Source organism: Anguilla rostrata, chromosome 7 (assembly GCF_018555375.3).
Source record: "Anguilla rostrata isolate EN2019 chromosome 7, ASM1855537v3, whole genome shotgun sequence".
In the NCBI taxonomy this organism is placed as follows: Eukaryota; Metazoa; Chordata; class Actinopteri; order Anguilliformes; family Anguillidae; genus Anguilla; species Anguilla rostrata.
In genome coordinates, this window is record NC_057939.1 from 6,435,824 (window position 1) to 6,461,396 (window position 25,573).

The window sequence follows — 25,573 nt, forward strand, 5'->3', positions numbered from 1 at the left end:
GGAACCGGCCCTGGGCCTGGAGTGCCACAGAGTCTGCTGGAAGAATTTCGGATTTTGGATATTTGTGCATGGGAAGGTGTCTTGTAATCCAGGGAAGGATGGGGTAACTTGTTCGGAATGACACTTTAATTTTAAAAAATTAAATTCATTTCAATATGAAATATGTTTACGACAGACATTCAAATGAAAAACATAATTAAAAATGTGATGAATTTTATTTTGCAGGCAATATGCTTGTGCTTAAGAAGGAATTAACTGACAAATTTAGAAATTTACTGATGAGAGACATAATCAAGGCGTGATTAGGTACATCATTAACAATTATTCCACATTCGGCAGTTACTCAGTGCTATCATTGAAATCACAGCCCTTAAATGAGTTTAAGTGGGTAATTGCTCAAACTCTGTACGGTCCCTTCCTTCCATGTTGATAACAGCTATAGTTCCTTTTGGATTTTTACAGCAGTGCAACACTGGACACAACAAATCTCAAAACAGCATCAAAGAAAGGTTCCTTTTTTTCAAAATTGCTTTTTTGTCAGGAAAGAAAAAGGTGTACTGTATTATGTGATTCGAGCCCCTGGTTGGGTATGATGCGGCTGGTGATGATATAGTAAATAATTCACAGAAATGGTCAGTTTTTAAATTGGAACCAAGGTACAAGATAAATTGTGCTAGTTACAATTGTAATTACACCTGTGATCAGCAATGACTAGAAACCAAACGCAGCATAGCAGCCAAGTGGAATAATTTTGTGTGTATAATAGGTAAAACATATGTTGATATAAGTTATTGTGATGCTTCTGTACATCTTATTGCCATCGTATTTGGTACGCAACTTGTCAACTTCCTTTTGGTTCAAACACTTGAACATCCGTACTTGCAACTGCCTGGCAACAAGAAGCCAATATTGTAAATCACAGCAACTTCACAATGACGCAAGAACATCTGCCAACGATCCTGCACATCACGCTTCATGTTATAATGAGCTACACTTCAAGGTTAAATTCTGGCATTACTCTTAAACAAAAATTGCTTTACTAAGTGGGACGTCATTCGTTTTCTTCTGTTGGCTGCATCATGTTCAAATGTGACGCAGCACTAATTTATGGCGCAGTACCACTGAGCACCAATTTTGAGTAAGACTGAAACAAATGTATAGTGAGTCTTTTGTGCATACATTTCTACGTGCTGTAAATTTACTGGCATATGGCAGCCTGTTTTTTTTTTCACGTTGGATTTTATTCCCCGCTAATTTTGACAGATCGTCATATTTAGTTTCACGGCAACTGCCCTTTCGTTCTGCGAGTTGATTGTGAAGTATCTGACTGGTGGTGATACAAAATGTCCAAATCATATCACTTATGCAAATCGCCCCTTCTGGATGCCTCGAGTCTGCATAGACGCATATCAGCGAAGCGGTGCAGGAGGTGATGCACTTTTAAATAAGAATCTAATTTCTAAATATGCTAATTACGTCCGGAACACATTAGCCGATAATTAGCCATTTTGCACACAAAGACGCATAAATTCATGCTAATGGAACTGTAGCTGCGATTGCAGCTTTCCCTTGAAACAAGGATACCGTGAGCCAACTATAAAGGCACTTGAATGATTGGACTCAAGTCCAGAGATCAAAAATGTTGACGCCACCAAAGGGAAATAGAATGTCCAGGGTCACGACTTCCGTAAGGTGGCGAGATCGTATTGATAAACTGGAGGTTCTAGCATTAAATTTACGCTCTTGTAATTTTCGTTTTGCGGGACCCGCTGTCTCCCGTTTTATCACCGCCGTGTCTTTACGGTGCCTGGCGAAATCATTTCTCCGTTTATTTATTCCATCAGGCCTGCTTTATTTGGTCCATTTGTCTTGCCGTTGCCTGTGGTGTGTCTTGAAAACAGATCAGATTATTCTCCTCTCGCATACCCATTCCACCTGACACGAGAAATAAATAAATAAATCTGCATGCTGCATTAGCTTGATTTGGTTTAGAAGCATTTGGTGAAATACGTAATGGAGGAAAAAGTCATGAATATTTTAAATATCAAGATGTGGGGGGGGGGGGGATATGTTTGAATTCAGGCTGTTTAATATTAAGATCTGTATTCATGATTTCTGTAGCTTACAAAGCAGGCTAAATGGTTCATTATTCATTGTCTATCCGAATCACTAAAAGATTAATGTTTCATGAATGACAGGTGTACACGGATCTACTGTATATTCTGTAGCACTGCCCTGTTGTCTTTTAGAAAGATCACAGGAATTATATGTAGTTCACGGTTGAATTATTTTCCAGTAAGGGGTTGCTCTAGTCTCAAGTGCTACAGGGTTAACTTTACATAAATCAATGACTCCTTTCCCATTTGTGACTCTGCAGTCAACTTTCAAAAGCCGATGTAGAACAATAGCAAGCTCTACAGATACATGTTCAGTGTTAAATCAACACTAAGAGTCCATTTGGTTGCAGTTGTACTCATATGCACTCTGTTAGAGTTGAATTAACACTGGACATTTTACTGTGTAGTTTCTCATTTCAGTTTAACATTTAGCCGTTTGAATGGCAAACTGAATGAAAACATCAGCGTTGAAAGTCGGACAATACACAATCTTGAGTTTGGGATTGAAGGCAACAGGAGCAATAAGAAAGGTAAATGCCATGTGGAACAGAATGTCAACACATTACATTTCAGCTGTTTTGCAAGCAGCGGGCTCCATTCGACTCTAAGGGACACATTTATTAAAATATTCACAGTGGCTTAAAAATAGCCACTGTCTGATGATGTTTACGGTTGCTATTGCTACTGACCTCAAGAATTCAGGGCAAACACGTCAGGAGTATGAAGTCTAAGCATTGTTTGGTTTTTAAACAAACAAGAAAAATACATATGTTTTGTGTAATAAATTTAGTGTATGTACGTCCTTTCAGCTTTTGAGTAAACTGGGCAGTCGGCGTCATAGCAACACCGTTATGAGCTCATAGAACTGGGTGCTAACTTGGCGAAATGTGACAAGAGTCTCTTTCAAACGGCTGCCAGGGTTTTGCCAGCGACATGCAGACACCCTATACGAATCCTTGTGCCCTCTGCCTGTGCATCTGAATGAATGGACAGATGTGCCTATGTGCGCGGGCTCCACAGAGCCCTGGTTTTCTTAAGCATATTCTTTATCTGCCCAGCTGGGCCTGGCCTGGGTCCCCCAGTCCCGCTCATTCTTCAGCAGTCAGACGAGGGTTCAGGAGCTGGAAGGGGAGGGAGTGCAAACTGCGCTGGTTCTAGGTTATGGGGGATGAAAGGACAAAGAGAGAGAGAGGGAAAGAGAGAGAGTGTGTGTGTGTGTGAGAGAGAGAAAGAGGGGGGGGAGAGAGTGAGAGAGAGAGGGAGGTTGAGAGAGGTTGGCAGGGTGAGTTATTCACAGAGAAAAGCACTCTAATAGGCTGGGGGCAATGTGTCATCTCTCCTGGATTAGAATCTGGGTTGTATAAATAGGAGGACTATTTTTATCCACACTAACTCCCCCCCCATCCCCACCCCTCCCCCTTCGCTCTGAATGGTATTAATTACCCGCTATCAATTTAGCCTAATAATACATTTATTAATGTTTTAATAAAGGTCAGCTGCCAGAGCAATTACATTTCCTTTCCGGGTGCTCGAAACAGTTGAAACGCTGCGGTGATGGTTGACCCCCTATGGACACGTTGTTATTGGATACACGCGATCAGACCTTGTTTTGCTGTATGAGAGAGATGCCTTCGCCATAGCTGTGCGGAAGACTCGTTCGGTCTGTCGGGGGAGAGGCGGGCCGGAGTCGGCCGGTTTAGCGCACAGACCCTCACCCAGATGGTCCGAAGGAGGAAGCAGGGCCCCGTTAATCACCGGCTGCATGCCAAGTCACGCATCAAGAGAAAATGAGCACCTAATTATAGGCCCGGCTCTTTCCAGAATAAAAGCTTTGCTGTTCAATAATAGCTAGTGTCGCGGCATAGCATAGGCCGGCTATTAATACGGTGACGACACGTACAACCTCACATTAAAGCGTCAATGCCTCCCTGTCTTTTTGTTTTTGGGCTTTTTTTAAATAGCTCTGACCAAGCACTAAAACAAGTGCTATGTCTCATTACAATACCCAGCTGGTGGGGATGTAGTCAGTGCTTGCTCATTGTTACAGTAGATAGCAATTAAAGTAGCATTTTTTTTAATGTTCGCTTTTGCAACCATAAACTGCTTGTTCGGTGATACGACCGTCCTCCGGGCCGTTTCGAATCAAACAAATGCTTGCATCCGCTTCCACCTAGCGGTGAAAGATAGGCACTGCAGTTAGCGCAGAGTGCTGTAGGGGAATGAATTGGGCATTGTTCCGTGTGACAGCACACTAAGTGGCGCATGCGGCATCTGTAATGATCTATACACCGACTGACTTTTCTTCTGGCATTTTTAGTCCTTTTTGGATATTCGGTTATGTTTTTTTTTCTTCATATTACTACCGCTTCAGATTTTCCGGTAGTGTCTTGAATTTGAGCTGATGTTGAAGGAATTTTTCGCCAGCTTTCCCATTATAACTGTGCTTGTGTGTTGACATTTTATGATAATTAGGGAAGGGATCCTTGAATGCTTTGATGGTTACAGAGATGCACTGTTTCCATATAAATTAGAAGCAGAGCTAAAAATGGCAGCAGTGCATCGCTTTTTGATGTCCTACACAAAGCGCATTGGCAGCTTAGCGCACATCTAAAGACACCATTGGTACCGTACACGCGCACTGATTTAAATAGTCGCATAGAGCTACGGCTGCATGTGATCTGTTGTAGATGGTTGCAGTTCTATGGGCCCGGAAGCCATATGGAAATGGCCCACAGGTGAACACTCCCATGCAGTACAGCACCGCACCCTTTTCACAACCCTGAATATCGCATCGAGTAAAGAGACTGAAATAATTCTAGATGAGCAAGATCAGGTAAAAGACAGCTTTAGTAATCCATATAAAATGTAAAATATCAGCCTATGTTGCTTCGAATCTTGCGTACACTACTGTGTCACAATCCGACAAAGACCACTGCCACTAAAGTCATAGCCAATATAAAATATATTCGCACCTAAATTCACTTTTTATTAAATAAATCAAGGGCACATACTAGTTTCTGTGAAACGCAGCTTCACTGTCAGTTTAATTTAGTATAATTTATTATCACAGCCCTTTTAAAATAATTTGCTCAGTGATTACTAAAGCGTTTTTGATGTTCATCGTGGAACTGTAATGTAAGTGTTTATGAAACAGTTTTAATAAAAGCAACATCCTACCTGGGAGTAGAGTTGATGTGTACACTGTTTTTGGGTCAAAATATCAGTTTCACAGTCTACATTGGAGGAAAAAAAACGGCATGTTCTGCAAATGTTTCCACATCATAACTTTAGAGACATTTGCACTCCTGTTATGAGTCTAATTATATTTCAGTGCCTGTGAATTAGCAGGTACTTTGAACCAAGCAATCACACGACTGCGTGTGGCTGAAAATAGACAAACAACATCACGCCTCCTGCGAGGAATACGTTCTCACACATCCAGGTCTGTCTCCTGAGTGTGCCGCACACGTCCGCGAGGTTGAGCAGAAATCACTTTCTCGGTAGGCTAGATGTGCTCTTCCTACCTTCCGTCCGTGTAATTACTTAAATTGCAACCGAAGACATCGCAAATAGCAATCGCATTTTAAATTGTCTTAGAGGTAAAACTTAAGACGGAAAATAGCCGCGATGATCGCGCGACGGGAGGGAGGGCCGGTACGGCACGCGCTCTGCTTACCGTGTGCGCATCTCGCCCGGCAGATTGAGCGAGCGGCACTAATGGGTTTGGGTCAGACTTCGCCAACCCTACTGCCCCCACCCCCACCACCCTCGCTGTGCGATTTTCCGGGCTCGCTGGGCTTGGTTCCAGTGATTTAACTCCACCGCTCACTTCTGACGGGAAGGGAGAATCACGAACGCTCTGTTGATGAACCTACGGCGGTTCACACTTATTAGGAAATATTTAACACTTGCGGGATTTTATTAATTTTTTTTTACTCCATGGTTTTCTCTAGCGGAAGATTTTTTAAATTGTGATCAGAAGGATCATATGTCCAACCAGGGGCAGCACCCACCGAAACATTCCGGGGGGGGCGGGGGGTGGGGGGTCAGCAGATGCTTTTGAGGGGCATCACCGTGGGCTGCTCCTGGGCTTCAGGTCCTGAGGCAGGAAAGAGACCAGAGACAACATGGTAACTCTGAACTTTAGCAAGGTGTGCGAATAATCATGTGGCCTGTAGTAAACACACACACACACACACACACACACACCTAATTTTTTATGTTCATCAAATCACATTGTAGTAAAAAAATAAAATATGGAGTGGACAAGAAAAAAGCTGACTTTATGAAATATGTCTGATATATTTTTTTTAAATCTTTTTCTGTCCATACAGCCAAAGCAGCATAAATAAATTATTGCTCTTTTTTTTTTCTTTCTTCTTCTTCTTCTGGCCATCATGGCCATCAAAACACACCTGAAAAAAAGCCATATGTGTCCACAAAATCCAATATAGCTGCCAAATTTAATAATCATAAAAAAATAAATCTACTGTAAGGTATATGGGCCTGAAACTTTGCATACATATTGTCTTGGGCATCCAAGCACACATATTTTCAATTTACATGGTCCAAGTCCATCACGCTGAATTGAGTTCCATTTTTGTGAAATTTGTATCTAGCTTAAATTAAATCTTCTCCGAACTGTTACTCTGAATCACAAACACAGCATCTTGAGACATAACAAAACTGGCAATTTTATACATCATACGTAAGTATTTCTGATTTTCTAGTGATTTTTTTATAATTAAACCCTGCTAATGTGCCTGTCTTATGTAAATGAGCCTGTCTTCACTTTTTTGCATGAGTCAGACTTGGAGTGCCTGACAGAATCCATTACATTATATTGACACCTCGAGAAAAAGAAGATGCATAATTTAACAGCCACAATTCTGTTCCCCAGGGCTACAATGAAAAATCATCTTGTCATGAATCACTTTACATACAAAAATCAAATTGGGCAAAAAAAATATCCGAGGGTTATTCTTTCTCAGATTTCACAATGACAAGTTTCTAATAATATTAATACACCCAGAGTTTTATTTGAATTGTACAGAAATTCTCATATGGCTTTGATCATTTTTTTTGTGTTTTGCTTCATGGTAAATAGTCTTCTGTGTAGGTCACACTGTGCTAATTTACCCTTTGCTAAATGTGTATACCGTATTTAACACTGTGGTTAACATCTTCCATTCAATTTTTTAATACAATTTTTTGTATAGCGCTTTTTACAGAGAACTGTCACAAAGACACTTTACAGAGTAGCATACAATTCAGTACGACTGGTGTCCAAATGGTTTGTGAGTACCGGACAGTTGTGTGGCAGTTGGTGTGTTCTGTTTGCTCTGGGAGTTGGGAGCTGGATGTTTTAAAATGACTGAGAGAAAAATTGGAAAAGGGAAATTGCAGACATCAGTGGGATTAACCTCCAGAAGATTTTGCACAGCGCAGGACGTATATGCATAAATCAAGAGACAGGTCAGATAAGCCCAGTAAGTCCTTGCTTTGTTGACTGCATCAGACCCATAAAGATCAGGGGGGAGAGCAGAAACAGTTTACACTCTGAACAAAAATCTTAGCTGCTCATAAATTCTGGAATCAACACCAACCTACGTCCCCAAAATGCAGTACAATAATGAAAAGGGGATTCGTTAAATCCTATTACACATTTGTGAAAAATGCGGCCGCAGACAGTTACAATTTACATTCAAATTACATTTATTTAATATCCATTAATCCTGATTGCCTTTTTGCTCATTTCAATTAACAATCATGGCAGCATACTTCCTCTTCCTCGCTTGTAATATTTTATCTCACCCTTGAGTCAGATCAATTTCACGATCAATGTCAAGCAGTTGGCTCTGGGAGCAGGATAATAAGCTTGCAGCGGGCCGGGCATTAAATTGCAAATGAAATCTTCAAAACATGCTTCGGTACGAAGGCTGGCTGGACCTGGTTCAAAGTGGCTCCTGTGAGCGGTTATATCTGACATCCACACAGCAGGAAACTTTCATGTGCAGAGAATATAAAAGGCCTCTTCACTTTGCTCAGGCGAGACCGGACAGCCTGCTACAAAAGAAATAGGCTAAAGTTTGCGTTCTGCAGCTGACAACAATTGTGTCCGTTTCCTGTCTCTGCCCTCTGCACGAGAGCCACGGCTGCCCTTAGTTTCAATGCGTTTGAATCTGTGCAGTGTGTCACCCAATCCGTTCCACAAGCTTCAATTCCACGTTGTTCATGAAATAATACTTCATATCACCGAGCTGATTTTTCATATCACCATGTATCAGTGCATCCTTTTGTACAGCTTCTTCTGGGCCCTCTTACAGCCAGCACTCAAACTGCAGCCCCTGGGAAGGGTCCACACAACTGCAGCCACACAGGCAGATGACTCACTGCTTGTGCAGTTCTACAAACACTGATTTTACATTTGCAGTCCTTCCTCCACCCTCTCTCTCTCTCACTCACAGCGTACAGCCAAAAGTGGCCTCTCGAATTTCCTGCGCCTGCCTCTGCCTCCGCCTCCCATCTTGCTTCGATAAGATCCGTAAATCCGAGATTTATCCGCGAGCGCTGCGCTGAGGCAGAGACTATAACGTCTCCCCTGAGATTGGTTTGCAATCTCCATCTTCATCTTCATCAACGCTGTTAAGGAGCTACTGCTTTTCACTCAGTCCAGTGATCACTGTTGGTGTGTGCGTGTGTGCGTAACCTGTCAATGTACACGTACGCATGTGTTGGCAGGAATTTTATAAATGCGCATCTTTGCATGTGTGCACACAAATACACATTTCCTGATTTCTATTCCAATCCATATACAACACATTTATATAGTATCTTGGTATTGCTTTTGGTTTCAGATTGCGTGATAAAGGGAGGAAAAACACAAACTTTATACCGGCCGAGAATCATTAACCAATGTAGTACGAGTGGCAGTAAACATCATACTGAAACACGTGTTGTGTTTTAAGTGAATCTACCCAGCATGCTTAGTGTGAGCTCTCACCGCTCTGTAAACCATACAAGGCGTAATTTGGCGGGATGGCATACCTGCCATCCCAACGATTGTACCATTACAATCGGGAAAGAAACAGTGAAACAGAACTGCATAACTTTAAACCCCAACTCCTGTAACAAACACGCCGCGTTTTCGAAGAATTCTTCAAATCCACAGACTTTCGCACTGACGCAAATCACTTGCACTGAACAACCTATTAATTGCAACCAGCTGGTAAGAGTGCAATAGGCCCTCTTCAGCACTATTCAAAAGGCAAATTTGAAAATGTTAAAACTCGCGATTCTATCTTTATAAACCATTTTACGATGCCAGTTTATTTTCACGACAACGGTTCCTTATTTTGTGATGTGATTTTGCAAACAAGCTTTTGAGGTCCTCACCTTCTGTGCGCTTTGGGAATCTGCAGTGGAGTCAAACCAGGGTGAAGTCGGTATCTCTATCACAGCAAGGGTCCAGGTGAACGGAATCCACAGCAATCTCAAGTCCCAAAAACATGAAAACTCGATAGAATGTCAATTGTTCAGTTAGCATTTTACCGAGGCATTATCATTGGTGTCCGTTTCGCCATTACGACATACACGCCGGAAGTAGTATTATTTCCGGTTTGTATAGACCGGAAATAAAAAATGAGCCCACCTACTCATTCGCTGTTTAGTACTGGCCAAGCTTAGTATAGCCAATAGGCCCCACCGTACCGGAAATGGCTCACCTGGACAGTATAAGTTTTGCCCAGTATTCAGCCAGCCAATGGCGAGCTACTATAGTGATGTCTGAAAAACATTTTAGCCAATGAAATTACGTTTATAATGGTGTATAGTTTGTTAGGCTTTCATGAAAGGACAACATCATTTTTTTATGCCCCAACTAGAGACATTATTGAGGCATTTGTAGCTAAAAAGTTGTTGTTCTAAAACAACATTGGGGGCCTTGGAAGAACTCACTTGTCAGAGAGAATATTTCCAAGGACAGTGAAAAGAGCTTTGACTTCATCGTAGAGGGCATGTTCAATGTAGGAATTGATCCCTATATCGGTGAGCATTTAAATACATTCTCAAAATATATTTATCATTCAGTACGCTTATAAATAAGGAGTAGGCTTAATGTTTAATAATACATGTGGGATGTGTAATTGTAGGACGCATTTAACATGTTGATGTGGGTAAAGTATTTGACAAAAACTGCAATCAATGGACCTCAATCAATGAATTAGTAAACTAGATTGATAATGTAGTTATTTTCTACAATCTTCCTGACCTGCTGCTGACAGTGGTAGCTAGTGGATAGCAACAGTGGGTGGCTGCAGGGGGGGGGGGGGGGGGGGGGGGGGAGAGGGAGGGGGAGGGTGACAGGTAGGGCGAAAGCAAGCAAATTTCAGCACAGATCATCCACAAGCATATAGCATACAATATATAGTATTTTAACCTCTAAATTCTAGAGTAAAAACCAGAGTACCCGGGGGGATACGCGGACACGCGGAGAGCAAACTCCACACAGAAAGGCCCAGGCCGAGATTCCAGGAGAAATGCTAATGATGCCATTATACTTTCCAGTAATGCAAAATGTGACTGAAAGTTCAAGCTACTGCACCTGGTGTGTAATAACAGGCTACATACAACTGCAATAATATTTTACATAAATAATTTGTACACAATGTGACAAAGATTTTTCTGCAAATAAAACTCAGTTCAATTTTTTTTTTCATGGCAAGTTAGCAGTTAAAAGTTTATTATGTCTGCACATTCTTACCAAACAGCATGTTAATATATCAAACAAGTACATTTTTTCATTTTAATACATACAAAAACACTATAAAATGTCACTCAATACTGCTTTTAAATTTCAAAGTCTGTTTTAACATTCACATAAGAAACCACTGCTGTCTTTTTACAAAAGTCTCCTGACCAATCAGGTTACTTAACCCTGGGTTACAGTATCACACAGGAAATCTCAATGTTCAGCATTTTGATCATGGAGATTGTTTTACTGAGCTTTCTGATTTTCTTTTTCCATTAAAAATAAAGAAAAAGTCCTGTCCTGAAAAGGTAATTAAAAAACTAAATAAATAAATTCCAATTATTTTTGTCCGTTCTTGACTCTTGACAGCTTTTGGAAGTGGTGTTGATCACTAGTTTTCCCCATGTTTGTGTGTGTGGGTGTGCGTGAGTGAGAGAGCATGTGTGTGTGTGTGTGTGTCTGTGTGTGGGAGCATGCCTGTATGTGTGTGTGTGTGTGTAATCTGACAGTTAAAAAAGGCACTTTGCAAATTTTCATTCTAAAGGCAACAAGGTGAAAAAAGCCACAGCTGATTCAGTTAGTTCCTTCACACGTACACCGAAAACAGGCGAGACTTTACCTGCATAAAAAAAGGATCCTCCTTCCTTCCTCATCGTACAGTTGTCTATAATCAAAAAAATATATTTTTTTAAATTCCAGCACAAAAGAAAAAACCATGTTGGGAGGGGGCTGACCTTACAAAAAGGACTGTGAGGTGCAATTAAAGTGATTGGCACGGAACTCTGCTGTTCTTTCTCGCTACGAGCATGCTCTAAGGCTAACACGCAGATTTGGCACTGGATACTGGAAGAGAATATTTTGTCTTTTTTCTTTTTTCCAAGAGAGATCAAAAAAATAAATGTCTGCAATTCTTAGTGCGCCCCAGGTGTTAGGTCCATTAGGGTGTGCAGTCTGTGGTAAAGGAGGGGGAGAGACGGGGGGGTGGCGGGGGTGATTTTAGGGTACGGTGACGTGGTAAGGGCTGCCCGGCACGTTGTCGTCCCCCCACTTGACGATGAGGATGTAGTCGCCCTTCTCCTTCACCGTGTACGTGACGTTGTACATCCTGTTGCCCATGTGCTTGACGTACACCTCCTCACACGGGGTCTTGGGCCCGTGGACCCCCACCATCAGCATGTTTGTCCCTGGAGGAGGAGACACACACCGTTTCTGAGCTGTACCTGCAGAGCCGGGGTAACTGTGGTCACCTCTTTCTCTTTAGGATGGTTATATGAGCAGAGACATCTCCCTCCCTCTGCGTTCAGCATGCTTTGTTCACTAAGTTTTAAACATCACTGTACTTCTGACTTTCATGACCCAAAAGGTACATCGTCACACAGAAACGCATCTTTGGTTGGTGCTATGTAGGCGTTGCAGGAATGTGTGTGCGTGTGTGCGTGTGTCTGTTGCCTCACCTGCTTTACTGCAGTCTACTGTGAAGGTGTTCTTCTGTCCCACAAAGGCTTTGGAGAGGCCGGTGCCCCGGGACACCACCTTACTGGCGTCTGAGGAGAACTTGGGCAGGGAGGCGAAGGCCCCGCCCCTGGTGGACGACGTCTTGGTGACGGTTTCCACGAGAACGGACGAGGTTTCGTGCAGGCTGTGCCCCCCGGACAGCCGCGCTCCTAACGGACGAGACAAAGGAGGGTAACGCAACCGCCAGAGCCCCTGCTCTTTCACACACAGGTGACACAGCACCCCCACACCCGCCGCATGAGCACTACTAACAGGCTGGCTGTTAAATTTTGGGGTGCCTCCCCCCCCCCGTGCAAGTTGGGGGGCAGGGCTGTTCATCACCATCACTCGTACAGGTGTGTGAGCAGTGCATTGAGTAACTCCTCTGGTTAGGCACCATGGTTCTGTTTTTCACCTACACAGAGAAAACTGTGCCAAGCTTTCCACTGAACCCCAATCTTCAAATCTGGTCAGAGAAGACCATGTGCAGTTCTGCCATGTGCCGTATGCAGTTCTGCATTGATTTTTTCAGCACTTATTTTACACTGAAAACAATGAATACTTCAAATGTGTGGAGGCTGTGGATGATATGTTTTACACTCAATCAATCAATCAATAAATCAATCAATAATTAATTATACTGTATAGCACATTTTGTGTGCACAAGCCTGCAATGCGTTGTGCAACAAATTAAAACAAAAGCAATTGAAAAGTAGTGAAATAAAGAGGTGGGCTTTGTGGATTGAGTGGGGTGGTAAGGGGAGACTCGCTCACCTGTGACTTTGGCTTTGAAGGGGCTGCCCACGATGTGCTGGGGCCCCCCGTACTTAATGGTGATGAGATAGCTGCCAGGGGCCATGGGCGTGTACGTCACCTTGTACCCCTCGGGACACTCGATGCAGTCCATCTTCACCTTGGACGGCCCGTCGATGGTGACGGACAGCGCCCCTGGACCCGCGTTGCAGGTGTTCACGATGAACTCCGAAGCCACGCCTGTTCGGGGGGGCAGAAAAGGAAGATGAATTTTCGCTCCGCCCCGTTCTCTGCGGGCCTGACCGCGCAGGAGGTCAGCTCGTACAGCAGAGGGCGCTAGAGCGCAGCGGGCCGGGTTCTACCTGTGGTGCCTCCCTCCAGGCCGGGCCCGAACGCGGTCACCATCCCCGGGTCCCCCGCCTGCCCCGGCTCCCCCACGCGGATCTTGAAGGGGCTGCCGGGGATGTGGGAGCCGTTGAACTTGACGTCGATGGAGTGAACGCCGTTCTCCCGCGGGATGAAGCGGATCGCGTGTTTGTCTGCGGACAGGAAGGGGCGGAGTTACGGGGTCAGTCAGACAGGAAGTGAGGGAGTCGCTCACACACAGCACACCTATACGACCTGCCTGCAATATCACTGTGAGTCCTGCCGCAATTATTAGTCTCGGCTGCAGTGTGGTGTAATGGGTAAGGGACTGGTCTTGTAACTTAAAGGTCGCAGGCTCAATTCCCAGGTTGGACACTGCCGTTGTACCCTTGAGCAAGGTACTTAACATGAATTGCTTCAGTATATATCCAGCTGTATAACTGGATACAATGTAAATGCAATGTCGAAAGTTGTGTAAGTCGCTCTGGATAAGAGCGTCTGCTAAATGACTGTAATGTAATGTAATGTAATGTATTAGTGTAAATCCGTTTTCCGGATGAGGAAAATGATTTAGTTGGAAATATGTCAGCTGCCGCCATTGCGATAAATTGCTGTTCTCTCATTGGCTAGCAGCATTAGCGTACCGCTGTCCAGCTCGGTGACGTAGCACTCCTCCACGGCGCCGGAGGGCGTGTGCACCTTGGCGTCGATCACGCCCCGAGCGCCGTTCAGCTGCACGGCGAAGGACGCTTCCTGGTGCACCTTCAGAACCTTTTCCTAAAAAACAAAAAAGGTTTGGGGGAAGGAGAGAGAGAGAGAGAGAGAGAATCAGGAGGAGAGGGAGAGAGAGAGAGAGAGAGAGAATCAGGAGGAGAGGGAGAGAGGATGTCACAGTACAGTCATTACAGTGAGAGGTGAAAAGGGGCTTTCATCATGTTCCGTTCAATTCAATTTATTTTGTATAGCGCTTTTTTTTTTTTACAGGGAACTGTCACAAATGCTCCAGGGAAACAAGAAATGTTTCTCTGTAAACAGAGAAAAAAATCTTTCATGTGACAGAGAAGAATGGATGGGGAAACGGATCAAACTATATTGACAGCAAGGGAAGTGTAAAAACACAAACTGTGAAAAGCGGATAATTAGTATTGGCATCGGTGCCTCTTTCAAGCATCGCCCCATGATTATCGATACGTATCAACAAATTTCAAATGAAAATACTGGCCATAGATCAGCTTATAAACTTGTTGAATAGCCTATAATAATGATCAAAGTAATAGTCACAATCGTTAGAAGAATGGCAACAAAATGGGTCAGAGAGAGAGCGCAAGACAGAGAGACAGAGCGAGAGAGAGAAATAGAGAGTGAGAAAGAGTGTGAGAGAGAGATAGTGAAGGCCAGAAAAAGAAAGGCAGGTCTGTCTTTTTGCTCAGCTCATATTTCTACTCAGTTCAGAGATGATGCCACCCGCCAGACTCGCGAGGTTCATATTTATGTGTGTACGTGTGAGTGTATATGAATGTGTGTGCGTGTGTAAGTGTGTGTGTGTGTCTACGTGTGTTTGAGAGTGTGAGAGAGGGGGTGTGATAAATTCCACTTGGCTGCAGTCAGACACACACAGACCAGCTCCCCGCAGCTCCAGAGGGCTGTGTCATGGAAGGCAGACACACACACACACACACACACACTCTCTCTCTCTCTCTCACACACACACACACACACACACACACACGATATCCGCACGGGGCCTCCTGACCCCTGCAGTCAGCAGATCCTTAAAGGGCCTTTACTCAGGAGCCATAGCATTTAAGCACTCACATGATACCTTCTAAAACAGGCCCAGGCCTCTCATTCAGCTGTACAATATTGTGCTTATGCACTACCTGTTCACAGACAATACCTGTAGCTTTAGTCACCGGGAATAGGTTAGAGTTAGGGTACGTGTGGGGTGTGGAGTTTTGGGTGTGGATGAGGTGCAGGGGTAAGGGTTAAGGTGCATGTGCGGTGTGGGGGTTTCGGGTGTGTGTGGGGTGCGGGGTTAGGGTTAGGGTGCATGTGGGGTGTGAGGGTTAGGCTGTGTGTGGAGTGCGGGGTTTGGGGTTAGAGTGTGTGTGTGTGTGTGTGTGGGGTGCAGGTGCGGGGGTGCGCACAGGTGAGTTACGTGCGCTATTAGACGCACCTGGAGGCTGGTGACGGTGAGCCGTCGCGCGTCGTCCGAAAGTGTGGCGATGGGGACGATGAAGGGGCTGTCGGGGATGTGCTCGTCGTTGAACTTGATTGACACCTCGTAATCACCTGGAGACACAGAGAAAGGTGGACCTGTCAGTGTTCTCTGAGGGAAGAGTAACGGGCGTGGTCACGGGCGTGGTCCTGCAGATGGCGAACAGGCGGACGAGCCCTCACCAGGCTCCTGAACAACGTAGGTGACCCCGCAGGATCCGTCCTTCCTGTCCTCGAAGGAGATCTCCGCCTTGCTGGGCCCCTCCACGGCGATAGACAGACCCCCTGCTCCCGCCTCGCGAGTCCAGATACTGAACTCCGCTGTGTGAGAGAGGCGCAGTCACATCTCACACCGCCCCCTGGAGGCTCACCTCGGTACAGCAACAGCAGCAACTGATAGAAAGTCCAGAAATCGCGTCCCGAGGAATCGCGATCGACACGTACCTGGAACGCCGGCGACTCCCCGGTCCAGCCCGGTGCCCCCGGCCCGGACCTTGTGGGCCCCGCCCTCTCCCAGGGGCCCCACGGTGAACTGGAAGGGGCTCCCGGGCACGTGCTGGCCCCTGTACTTGACGCTGACGGTGTGGGGCCCCATCTCCTGGGGCACGAAGCGGACGCTGTAGGTGCTGTCCTCCCCCTCGATGATCTCGGCGTCCTCCGTCTTGCCCCCCGGGCTGGTCACCTGGGCCGTCATCTCCTGTGTGCCCGTCTCACCTGGGGGGCACACGTGCTACAGGCTTTAGCACGTTAGCAAGAGAGGCCCGCTCCAGCAAAGGCAACATCTCCATCAGCTCAACCTTAATGGTTAGCGTGTGGAAAAAACTTTGAGCAGTAGACCATGACGGGGATCTCAGATCACTTGTCAAACTCTACTGCACCTCCTAATGATCTGTCTAATGTGAAACATACTTTTCTGTACGCAACAGCTACAAAGTCACAATGAATATATCCTCGGGAGTGATCAAAACAGTCGCTCGTACATTGTACGTGCGCAGAATAGGTGCTCGCTAAATTGTTGTTTTGGTAAAGTGTTATCACATGATAACCCCTGATTAGCAACATACTCATTAATCATCATCAAGTGAGAGCAGTTGATTTTTTTTTTAATGCAGTCAAGATGCTGGAAAAATTGAGTGAATCAACTGTTTCCACCTGCCTTGCAGACCACTTATTTCTCAAGTAGGAAAAGGTAAACGGTGAAAAATGCAGGTTCAGAAATTAATTCAGTCCTCCCCTGTATTTTGTTCCAATCATCTGGATTTGATTCAGCCAGGAGGCAGACCTAAGTACTGAAATCAACTAGCTGAGTTTATGGGTGGAAGGAATGCATGGCAGGACTTTTACTTTCTGACCCCTGGACTTTCCACTTTGGGAAAACGTCTCCATCTTTTTCAAAACATAAACATGCTCTTTTCCATTTCACAGGGAATAAAGTTTTGCACAAATTCACACCGATGGAGATAGCCACCAACAAAACTGACACTCCCGAAGAAGAAGCAGCTGAATTGTCTGCATGCCAGCACCCTGGGACACTTTGAGCTGTGACTGTGACTGTGACACACACCGTGTGTGGTCAGTGGTCCGTTGACACTGGGGTTAAGCAGGAGAGCAAGGGGCTCTGTACTGCATCGCAGGTCAGGTGATCTTGCACAGGTCACATGACGCATGCCAATGCGGTCACCTTGCATGCCTGTAAGGTGAGCGCACGAGCGTCCGCTAACTGTCACATGCTTTCTGATGTCCTCCACGGTACAGTTACCCCGGACCGTCGGACCTGAATAACACGCAGCATTTGGTTTTGGAGTCATGCAAATCCACGGTCTCTTCCTGCAAGATGTTTTCCAGAACGGTCCTGCTTTAAAGGTTGTCCAATGACAAATCCTGCTCCTGACACTGGGGGCTTGTGGGACTTTCTCCAGAGCTTGCTGGCACTGACGTGGGTGCTGTCCAAGAGCCATGGGACCACACGCATGCACAAACCATGCAGAACACACGCTTAGAGCCGCGTTAAATACAAAACACTGAAAGGTAAGCAGCACGGCAACCATCTCGCCTTCTCCACCCAGAGGCGATCGTGAGTTAGCCAAAAAAGGGGTCGTGCTCCACACACTAGGGGCCACAAGGGGGGGCCCCATCACGCACCCTCTTGTCTGGGCGGGACTGAGGTGCTGAAGGTGCCCATGCTCTCCCGGCCCAGGAAGTCTCCGAAGACGTTTCGGAAGGGGCCCCCGCCACCGCTGCCGCCGCCGCCGCCCCCGCCAACCTGCGTGCTCTCCTCCACGCGCACCTCCCGCTTGGTCTCGCCGCCGCGCGTCTTGCTGATCTCCGTGCGCTCCGTGCGCGTGTACGTGTGGCTGCTGCGCGTGAAGGTGCGCGTCAGACGCTCCTGGGCCGACACCATCTGGAACCAGTTCCCTGAGGGAGGCGGAGGAGGAGGAGGAGGAACGGGAGGAACGGGAGGAGGAACAGAGGAGGTCACGCGAAAGGGAGCTTCAGGGAGGTGAAACGGAAAAGAAAAGAACTTTGGCCTAAAAAGCGCGGAAGGGGTGATGGGAGAGTACGGTCACATGAAACCAAAAGTTGGCAGGGCATGCTAATTTCATCCAATCATTGTGTTCTACCGTGAAGAGCAAAAATCTTTTCCAGAAGGTTCCAAAAAGTCAATGATTGACAGCTCATTGTAGCTCCACCCATTACTGGGGGTCATGAAACCTCACTTTCCCATCACTGAAGCCCACTATGGAATAAAAAGATAAATAAAAGATAAAACTTCCTGTTCAGTACTATTGTGACAGTGATTAAACATGCTCTTTTTTTTCCTTCCTGACTGAGAAATGCAGGATATTTCTGAAAAAGCAACCTGGATATTCCACAACTTGTTTATTTCCCAGAGAACTTTAGCCCCGTACAGAATGTATGGGCCTCACAGAAGATGCTTCATCTGGCAGCAGGCTATTCCTGCACCGTGAGTCAGGGGTGAAACCGGAGTCTTATTGTACTAATCCCCGCAGGGGTCCGGGACCTGTGTTTTTAGCCCCCCGTGGTGTGTCACACCAAATGAGCTGTGACCAAACAACCCTGGGGCCTGCTATTGATCTGGGGCTCCAGTGGGGGGGGTGTTTCCTGCTTGGTTCCTGGATCACAAGATCAAAACATGGCTGCCTTGCTGCCCTAAGTCTGTCCAAAAACCCCAAACTGTTCTCCGCTAATGAGCGCTTCGGCCTGTTTCTGCGCTAGCTGCTTTTTAGCATCAGAAGTCAACAATACCAAGGTGTCCAAATATCTTCTAGGTGGACACGAGTGTCCGAGACCAATAATAGCAAGGTGTTCAAACAGCTGGGTGAGATGGAGAGAGCAGGAGGAATGAGCAGCGGGAAACAGCAACAGGAAGGAGGAGGAAAAGGGAGCACAGGGAGGGTTTTGTTGCGCCCCCTTGTGTTTTGACATGTCATAGCCATCGCTGCTCTGCATGTCGTTGTGTTGGAATGACCCACCGAACATTCCAACCACAGCCGATTGACGGGTGTACGACAGCATAGCGTGACCACATTCAGGGTTTTAACCGCTGGTCTGGTTGTGACCGCACCTTGTTGGGATCCTCACCTGGGATTTTGAGGTTGAGGTCGCAGGTGCTCCCCACGGTGGCGATGGAGGGCGCCTGCCTCTTCCTGGTGATGCTCTCCTTCATCCTTCCTTCTCCGGTCACCTTCACCGTGAACGGACTTCCTGGGGATTCGAAAATCACCCATCAAGTATAACACATCATTAACCGTCCATCTGTTCCACTGGGGAAGCCTGGAAGGCCACATCCACTCTGTACATTCAGTAAGGGTGTGCAACACCAGCGATATCAGACATGCTAATTCCTCCTTCCATATGGTAACTGTTTTTCAGTGAAGTGAAAATTAACAGCTTTAATAAATGCAAATAAGAATACAATAAAACAAACGAAAATCCAGTGAGTGCAATATTACGAGGCTATAATCATGCTTTCCAATAAAGTCTGTTCTGAACACAAGAACACAAAATTGAAAGTCCTGCATAAAGAATGGGGCTTATTTACATTCATAATTTCCAAAAAGCAATTTTCTTGCATTCTCTTTTTATTTCCTGAGACCAACATAAAACCACCTCTGGCATTTCAGACGCCATACCACAAACACTCATTAAATATTTATTCAGAATTTGCAAGGGGTGCAATGCCCCTCTGTACCAGCGTGTGGCACTGTACTCACCTGCAACATGCTGGTCGGCAAACTTGATGTTGATGATGTAGGTGCCGGGTTCAGTGGGGCAGTACGTGACCTTGCACGTCCCATCCTCCATGTCCTCACAGTTTATGTCCACTTTGCTCGGACCCTCGATCGACAGGCCTAGACCTCCGTAGCCTGGAGAGTCAGAACAATTGGGAGTGAGCAACGCAGGAGGTCTGCGTGTGATAATTTGGGCTCTCCCTGCACACGCCTGACTCTGCCTAGTGACCTTGAGGTCTCACCATAAACCCGCACGGTCGTTTCAGGTCCCTGGAGTCTGATTGTGAAACGCATGTCGTTGCTCGATGAGCGTGACATCTCTCTGACAACACATTGTGTTACCTAATGACTGTGACATCTCTCTGAAAGCACATTGTGTTTCCTAATGATTGTGACATCTCCCTGTAGGCACACGCTGTTGTCTTAATAACCCTGAAATCTCTTTCAGACCTCAGATGTGTGATGCAGGTAAAGTGACCATGGTAAAAGAAAGACGGCGTGTCTGTCTTTTTCCAGGCTTATTAGCTTCTCTAAATGAACGTGTATTTTCAGCGAAGCCACACACTTCATTGGAATGAAATTGGGCCTGACGTCAATTTTAACAAAGTTTTCCCCTCTCGGAACAACGTGTTTTCATAATTTAGCAGCAGTTAATTCCCTGTAAAGCGAAATCGCCCGTTGAGCTCTCGAATGCCTGTGGTTACATGGACACCACACCGGCGATGACCTCACGGCAAACCTCAACGTGGCTCCGCCCACCTCACCTGCGCTCCTGGTGTCCACGATGAACTCGGCCACCTCGAAGGTGTGCGCCTCCACCAGGCCCTTCCCGTACACCTTGACCCGGCTGGCGTCCCCGATCTCCGACTGGCCCACCATGATCTTGAAGGGGCTGTTGGTCACGTGCTTCCCCTGCTTTTTAACGCTCACCACGTGCTCGCCCACCTCCTTGGGGGTGAAGGAGATCCCTGTGGAGGAGGAGGGCAAGGGGGCAGAGGAGGGGAAAAGGAACAGGTGTTAAAGACCACAAAAACTTGCATTTTTTAGCCAAAGATTGGCAAAATGTGACTAAAAATATGAGCAATTCTATCATTACTCATGTTTATTTATGGGCACGTTTTTGTGTACCTATTGCATGATGAATTAAATTAAGCTTAACAAGACAAAAAAATGGATATACACTGTATATATAGCCCAATTAAATATATAACATATATTTTCTTGCTTTCTACCCCAGGTGGTTTTCTAAAAAATATCTACAAAATATTGTGTGCCCTGAAACTGGAACCTTGTTCCAGAACAAGCGCTCTTGACTGGTCAGGAGTTGATGGCCCATTGGTCTGGAACCCTCACTGTCACAGAGGCTAACAGGCCTGATGAGTGGCTCACCGATGTGCCGATTGGGCAGTCTCTTAAGCAGACACAAGAGGCTAACAGGCCTGACAAGTGGCTCACCGATGTGCCGATTGGGCAGTCTCTTAAGCAGACACAAGAGGCTAACAGGCATGACGAGTGGCTCACCGATGTGCCGGTTGGGCAGTCTCTTAAGCAGACACAAGAGGCTAACAGGCCTGACGAGTGGCTCACCGATGTGCCGATTGGGCAGTCTCTTAAGCAGACACAAGAGGCTAACAGGCCTGACGAGTGGCTCACCGATGTGCCGGTTGGGCAGTCTCTTAAGCAGACACGGCTCCTCGTTGCCTGACGGGGCTCTTATGCTGGCTGCCAGCGAGCTCAGGTCCGTCTCTGTGATCTTCAGAGAGACGTCTGTCGCCGTGCCGACGTTGAGCTGCGAGGTCCTCATGGAGTCATCACCTGAAGGGAAAGGACAGAGAAAGAGTGGAAGAGAGACAGGTGACGAGAAAAATCCCACTGTTGCCATAAGCTTTTTGTTCTTGGTGATTCCAGATATGGGAGAAGCACTCCAGACATTGATATTCCATCACTCATGATCCGATCCTGCTCATATTTTTAATGAGCAGCAGAGAATGATATCATACTTCAGTCATTAACAATCTAATAAACCTTATCGATGAATCTGGTCAACTAATCCAAGGAAAGTCCATGGAAAGTTTTAAAAAAGATTGTGAAGAACTGATGGCAGGCTGCAAAGAAAATGGCAAAGTAGCTGATTCCAGGCATACATTCTCTAAGCTGAGATGCTAGCTCTGCACATTAGACTGCCTGCAGAGCTCTGGTCTGTGAGCTTAGTGACTGGGGAATCAGAGCGGCTCTGTGAACCTGGCGAGTGAAGAGCAGAACTGCGACGCTGTACCTGTGATCTTGGCGGTGAAAGGGCTGCCTGGGATGTGCTTATCGTCGAACTTGACGATGATGTTGTAGTCGCCAGGTGCGGTGGGCAGGTACGAGACGGTGCAGGTGCCGTCTTTGTTGTCCTTGCAGGTGATCTCCGCCTTGGATGGACCTTCCACAGCCAGAGACAGACCACCTGGGAGAGGGGGAAGAGTCCAACACATCTACTTACAGAAACGCTCATGTTATTAGAGACACCACACAACGCACAACACACAATATTGTGTTGTGGCTAAATCTGGTTGAGGAAGGTCAAGGTCAAGTAACGTAGTAAGCGTATATAATATCATCCCCGTACATGTAGATTTACAGTGTATCTGACCCAGTGATGGGCTGCGGTGTGCAGTCAGGTGAAGTGAACGGTACCTTCTCCTGCCTCCTTGGTGACGATGGTGAAGGTAGCGGGCTTGTTAACCATGCCATGGCTCAGCCCGGCCCCGTACGCCGTCACGTGACGACTGTTGATGGCGTCGACGTAGAACTGCAGCGGGCTCCCTGCGCGAACCAGAGTCCCAATTAATATTCTCGTGGAACTTGTGCTACGGTAGACGACATTATTATAGCAACAGTTACATCTCTTTGTTCAAGACTACAGGAGCAAAGTCGTAGCAGGAATGCACACGGCTGCCTGCCTATGCTGTCAGTTGTGTTGCACAGAACCTCCTTCTGCTTACATTCTTTTTTATAAACACCGTGTTCATGGTGCACAAGAGGCCTCAATCGTAAACACTCTTCTCAAACTCAAATAAATAGAAGTACACACTGTACGGCCAAAAGCGTATTGTTGACAAGTGGTTGAAACAGAATGAAAAGGCTCATTCGCAGCGTATTCTAGATGGACCCTTGGTATATGTTTGGAAAAGTAAACTTTCGTCACAGTGGCACCTGGTATGAGGTTGGGTTAGTATTCTGGGTTAGAACTGCTTATAGCTGGTATGAGGTTGGGTTAGTATTGGTTGTACATGGTATGTGGTTGAGTCAGTATTATGGGTCAGTACCTGGTATACAGCTGTAGGAGTATGAGCATGCTTGGTTGCAGTGCACTGTGGTATCATACCTGGAATGTGGTTGCCTTCATACTTGATGTCCATCTCGTGCAAGCCCTTCTCTGTGGGGGCGTATTTTACGGTTACTGTCCCGTCCTTGTTGTCCGTGATGTGAGGACGGGCCGTCTTTCCCGAAGGCATGCGAACCTCGCCTGCCGAACGCACGAGCGTGCGGTTAACATCACTGGCGACAGAGGCACTTCAACAAACCCTCTCCACACAGTGTATGTGCGTGGGTACAACACTGTGATCTAATGACATTGCCTTGGCATTACAAGTAATGGAACTTACTAATAAAATTTTACAGATGGGTTTCAGAAAGTCATGATGGGTTTTTTTTTATCCTGTCCTGAATTGTGGTCATGTTGAGAGCTAAGGGTTATAGGGGGTGGACTGTTTGACAGAGCGTTCTGTATAACAGTTAGAAAATAGGCTCATGGGGGGAATCTCTCCTCAGCTCCACACCCCTCCTCCTCCAGGCCCCCGGGGGGGCCTCCCTGACCACCGCCTCACCTGTGATCTCGCCCTGCTGCACCGTGAAGGGTATGACCAGGCTGAAGGGGCGGAGCATGGGCTCCATGGTGTCCACGGGAACGACCGGCTCCTCCGTGGCCTGTGGTGGGGGCGGGGGGGGGGGGGCGGAATGGGGTGGAAGGAAACGCACAGTTAGCATCTGGCTATGGAGCCATCCATCAGAAGCAGGGTGAGGGGGTGAACGTAAGACAGGGCCTAAGCAGAGGCACTGGGCCCTGAAGGAGGAGGACAGGCGAAAGTCCAGGAGGAGTAGGCCGGATTTGCAAGAAGCAGCAGAACTTCTAGAAGGATACCACAACCCACAAGACACTGATCCATGCACAGAAAAAATGGAAATATGAACAGTACAGTGATCAGAATAAACAGCAAAAAACAAAAGAGAGCAATGTGCCAATGACACAGCCATGGCTGTCAGACATCTGATTAGTAACAACTAGAGCCATTAACTTCCTCCAGATGACAATACTGGCCATTCTGAAAAACTCTGTCACACCAGCGCTTACAAATTAAATAAGGATTAAATAACTGTAATATGGTAATAATTGTAATAAAATCACAAACGTACAATTATCAGTATAATACTGAATGAATGAATGGATGTCCAGAAAATATTTAGTATTAGTGTTAGGTTTCCGTTACACATCACATCCAGCCTTCATCATTATGCTAACATTATGCTAACATTCTGCAATTGAGTACTGTTGCATAAGTTATAAAAAAACTGGATTTTCTGTTTTTTTTTCCCAAAGGTTAGTTAAGGTGAGTTGTACAACATTTCACAGAACAGTAAAACGGAAGCACTGAAAGATGAAACGGTGAGTGACAGATCGAATGAGCGAGCGAGGGAGGAGAATTGATGATTTGTGAAATGGAAAAATCCGGCAAGGAGGGAAGGAGTAGGATGAAACAAGCAGGTACACTCTCTTTGATCTCTCTGTACCCTCACCCTGAGCACAGACCACAGAAACAATACTGCACTGACACTCATATTTAGCTGAGGCTGACAGTGTTTATTGAATTCGTGCTGGGCTGTGTGACTGGCTTGTTTATGTGAGAACATTTTTTGGATCGGCTAATGATTTTCCATCAGGTTGCTTTTTTGCCACTGCTGTGATTTTTCATGAAAGCAGAAAGTTTAAAGATTCAAATAAGGGCAAATTGTAACTTTGACTTAAAAATTTAAATTCAATTCTTCACTGGTTAGCAAGAAACAAAGAAGAAAAAATACAAAAAATGTAGCTACTTTTCCAATTACATATTCAAAAAAGTAACTACATTTGACTGTGAGTTAAAACTTAGTTTTAATGGTTAAAGGGTGATTGAAATTAGGCCAGAGTTTAGTCAGAGAGCGCGGAAGGAGAGGGCAGTACTGAGGGTTCAGCAGGGAGACAGAAGAGGCTTGGCATGAAATGGACTCTCTCCAGAGGCGGGCATGGTTGGTAAGGCAGCGGAAAAAAGAAAATGAAGGTTTATTGTCAGTGTAGCTGCGGTATAAATAGAGGGGGGGTGGGTGGGGTGGGGGGTGGTTTATACCCAGTGAGGGGGGAAGCCCTGGTACGGAGCGTAGGGCTGATGTAACTGCAGCTTGTCACATGGTTCCTCGACTATAGGAATGGTGTCACATGCCTAGCAGGGAGGTAAGTCACATGTTCAAGTTCAAGACGACATACGGAATCCACACAACACCATGCAGCGACCAACACAAGCTGCACATTGTTAACATCTGATCCC

The 25,573-nt window shown here is 46.0% G+C and overlaps 1 protein-coding gene and 1 long non-coding RNA gene across 6 annotated transcripts in view; both read right to left on the reverse strand.

The window, feature by feature from the left end:
- The window catches only part of LOC135258862 (uncharacterized), a 67,310-nt gene extending 57,500 nt beyond the window's left edge, over positions 1-9,810 (reverse strand). The window contains exons 1-3 of one of the 3 annotated variants that reach the window (XR_010331112.1): positions 9,513-9,810; positions 6,131-6,216; positions 5,794-5,988 (exon numbers count right to left, since the gene is read on the reverse strand). This is a non-coding gene — a long non-coding RNA (uncharacterized LOC135258862). The remainder of the gene's footprint in view (positions 1-5,793; positions 5,989-6,130; positions 6,217-9,512) is intronic. The other 2 variants (XR_010331114.1, XR_010331113.1) reach the window with 2 other exon arrangements.
- Positions 9,811-10,818: 1,008 nt separating this feature from the next.
- The window catches only part of flncb (filamin C, gamma b (actin binding protein 280)), a 61,168-nt gene continuing 46,413 nt past the window's right edge, over positions 10,819-25,573 (reverse strand). Inside the window, exons 31-48 of one of the 3 annotated variants that reach the window (XM_064342514.1) lie at positions 25,376-25,468; positions 23,822-23,921; positions 23,320-23,460; positions 22,629-22,757; positions 22,225-22,398; positions 21,603-21,764; positions 20,714-20,917; positions 19,932-20,084; positions 19,300-19,422; positions 17,839-18,111; positions 16,141-16,410; positions 15,880-16,017; positions 15,656-15,771; positions 14,124-14,256; positions 13,476-13,652; positions 13,135-13,353; positions 12,321-12,530; positions 10,820-12,050 (exon numbers count right to left, since the gene is read on the reverse strand). In XM_064342514.1, coding sequence (XP_064198584.1) covers positions 11,863-12,050; positions 12,321-12,530; positions 13,135-13,353; positions 13,476-13,652; positions 14,124-14,256; positions 15,656-15,771; positions 15,880-16,017; positions 16,141-16,410; positions 17,839-18,111; positions 19,300-19,422; positions 19,932-20,084; positions 20,714-20,917; positions 21,603-21,764; positions 22,225-22,398; positions 22,629-22,757; positions 23,320-23,460; positions 23,822-23,921; positions 25,376-25,468 — 3,003 coding nt within the window. In that variant the 3' untranslated portion in view covers positions 10,820-11,862. Of the gene's footprint in view, positions 12,051-12,320; positions 12,531-13,134; positions 13,354-13,475; positions 13,653-14,123; positions 14,257-15,655; positions 15,772-15,879; positions 16,018-16,140; positions 16,411-17,838; positions 18,112-19,299; positions 19,423-19,931; positions 20,085-20,713; positions 20,918-21,602; positions 21,765-22,224; positions 22,399-22,628; positions 22,758-23,319; positions 23,461-23,821; positions 23,922-25,375; positions 25,469-25,573 lie in introns of all 3 variants that reach the window. The other 2 variants (XM_064342515.1, XM_064342516.1) reach the window with 2 other exon arrangements.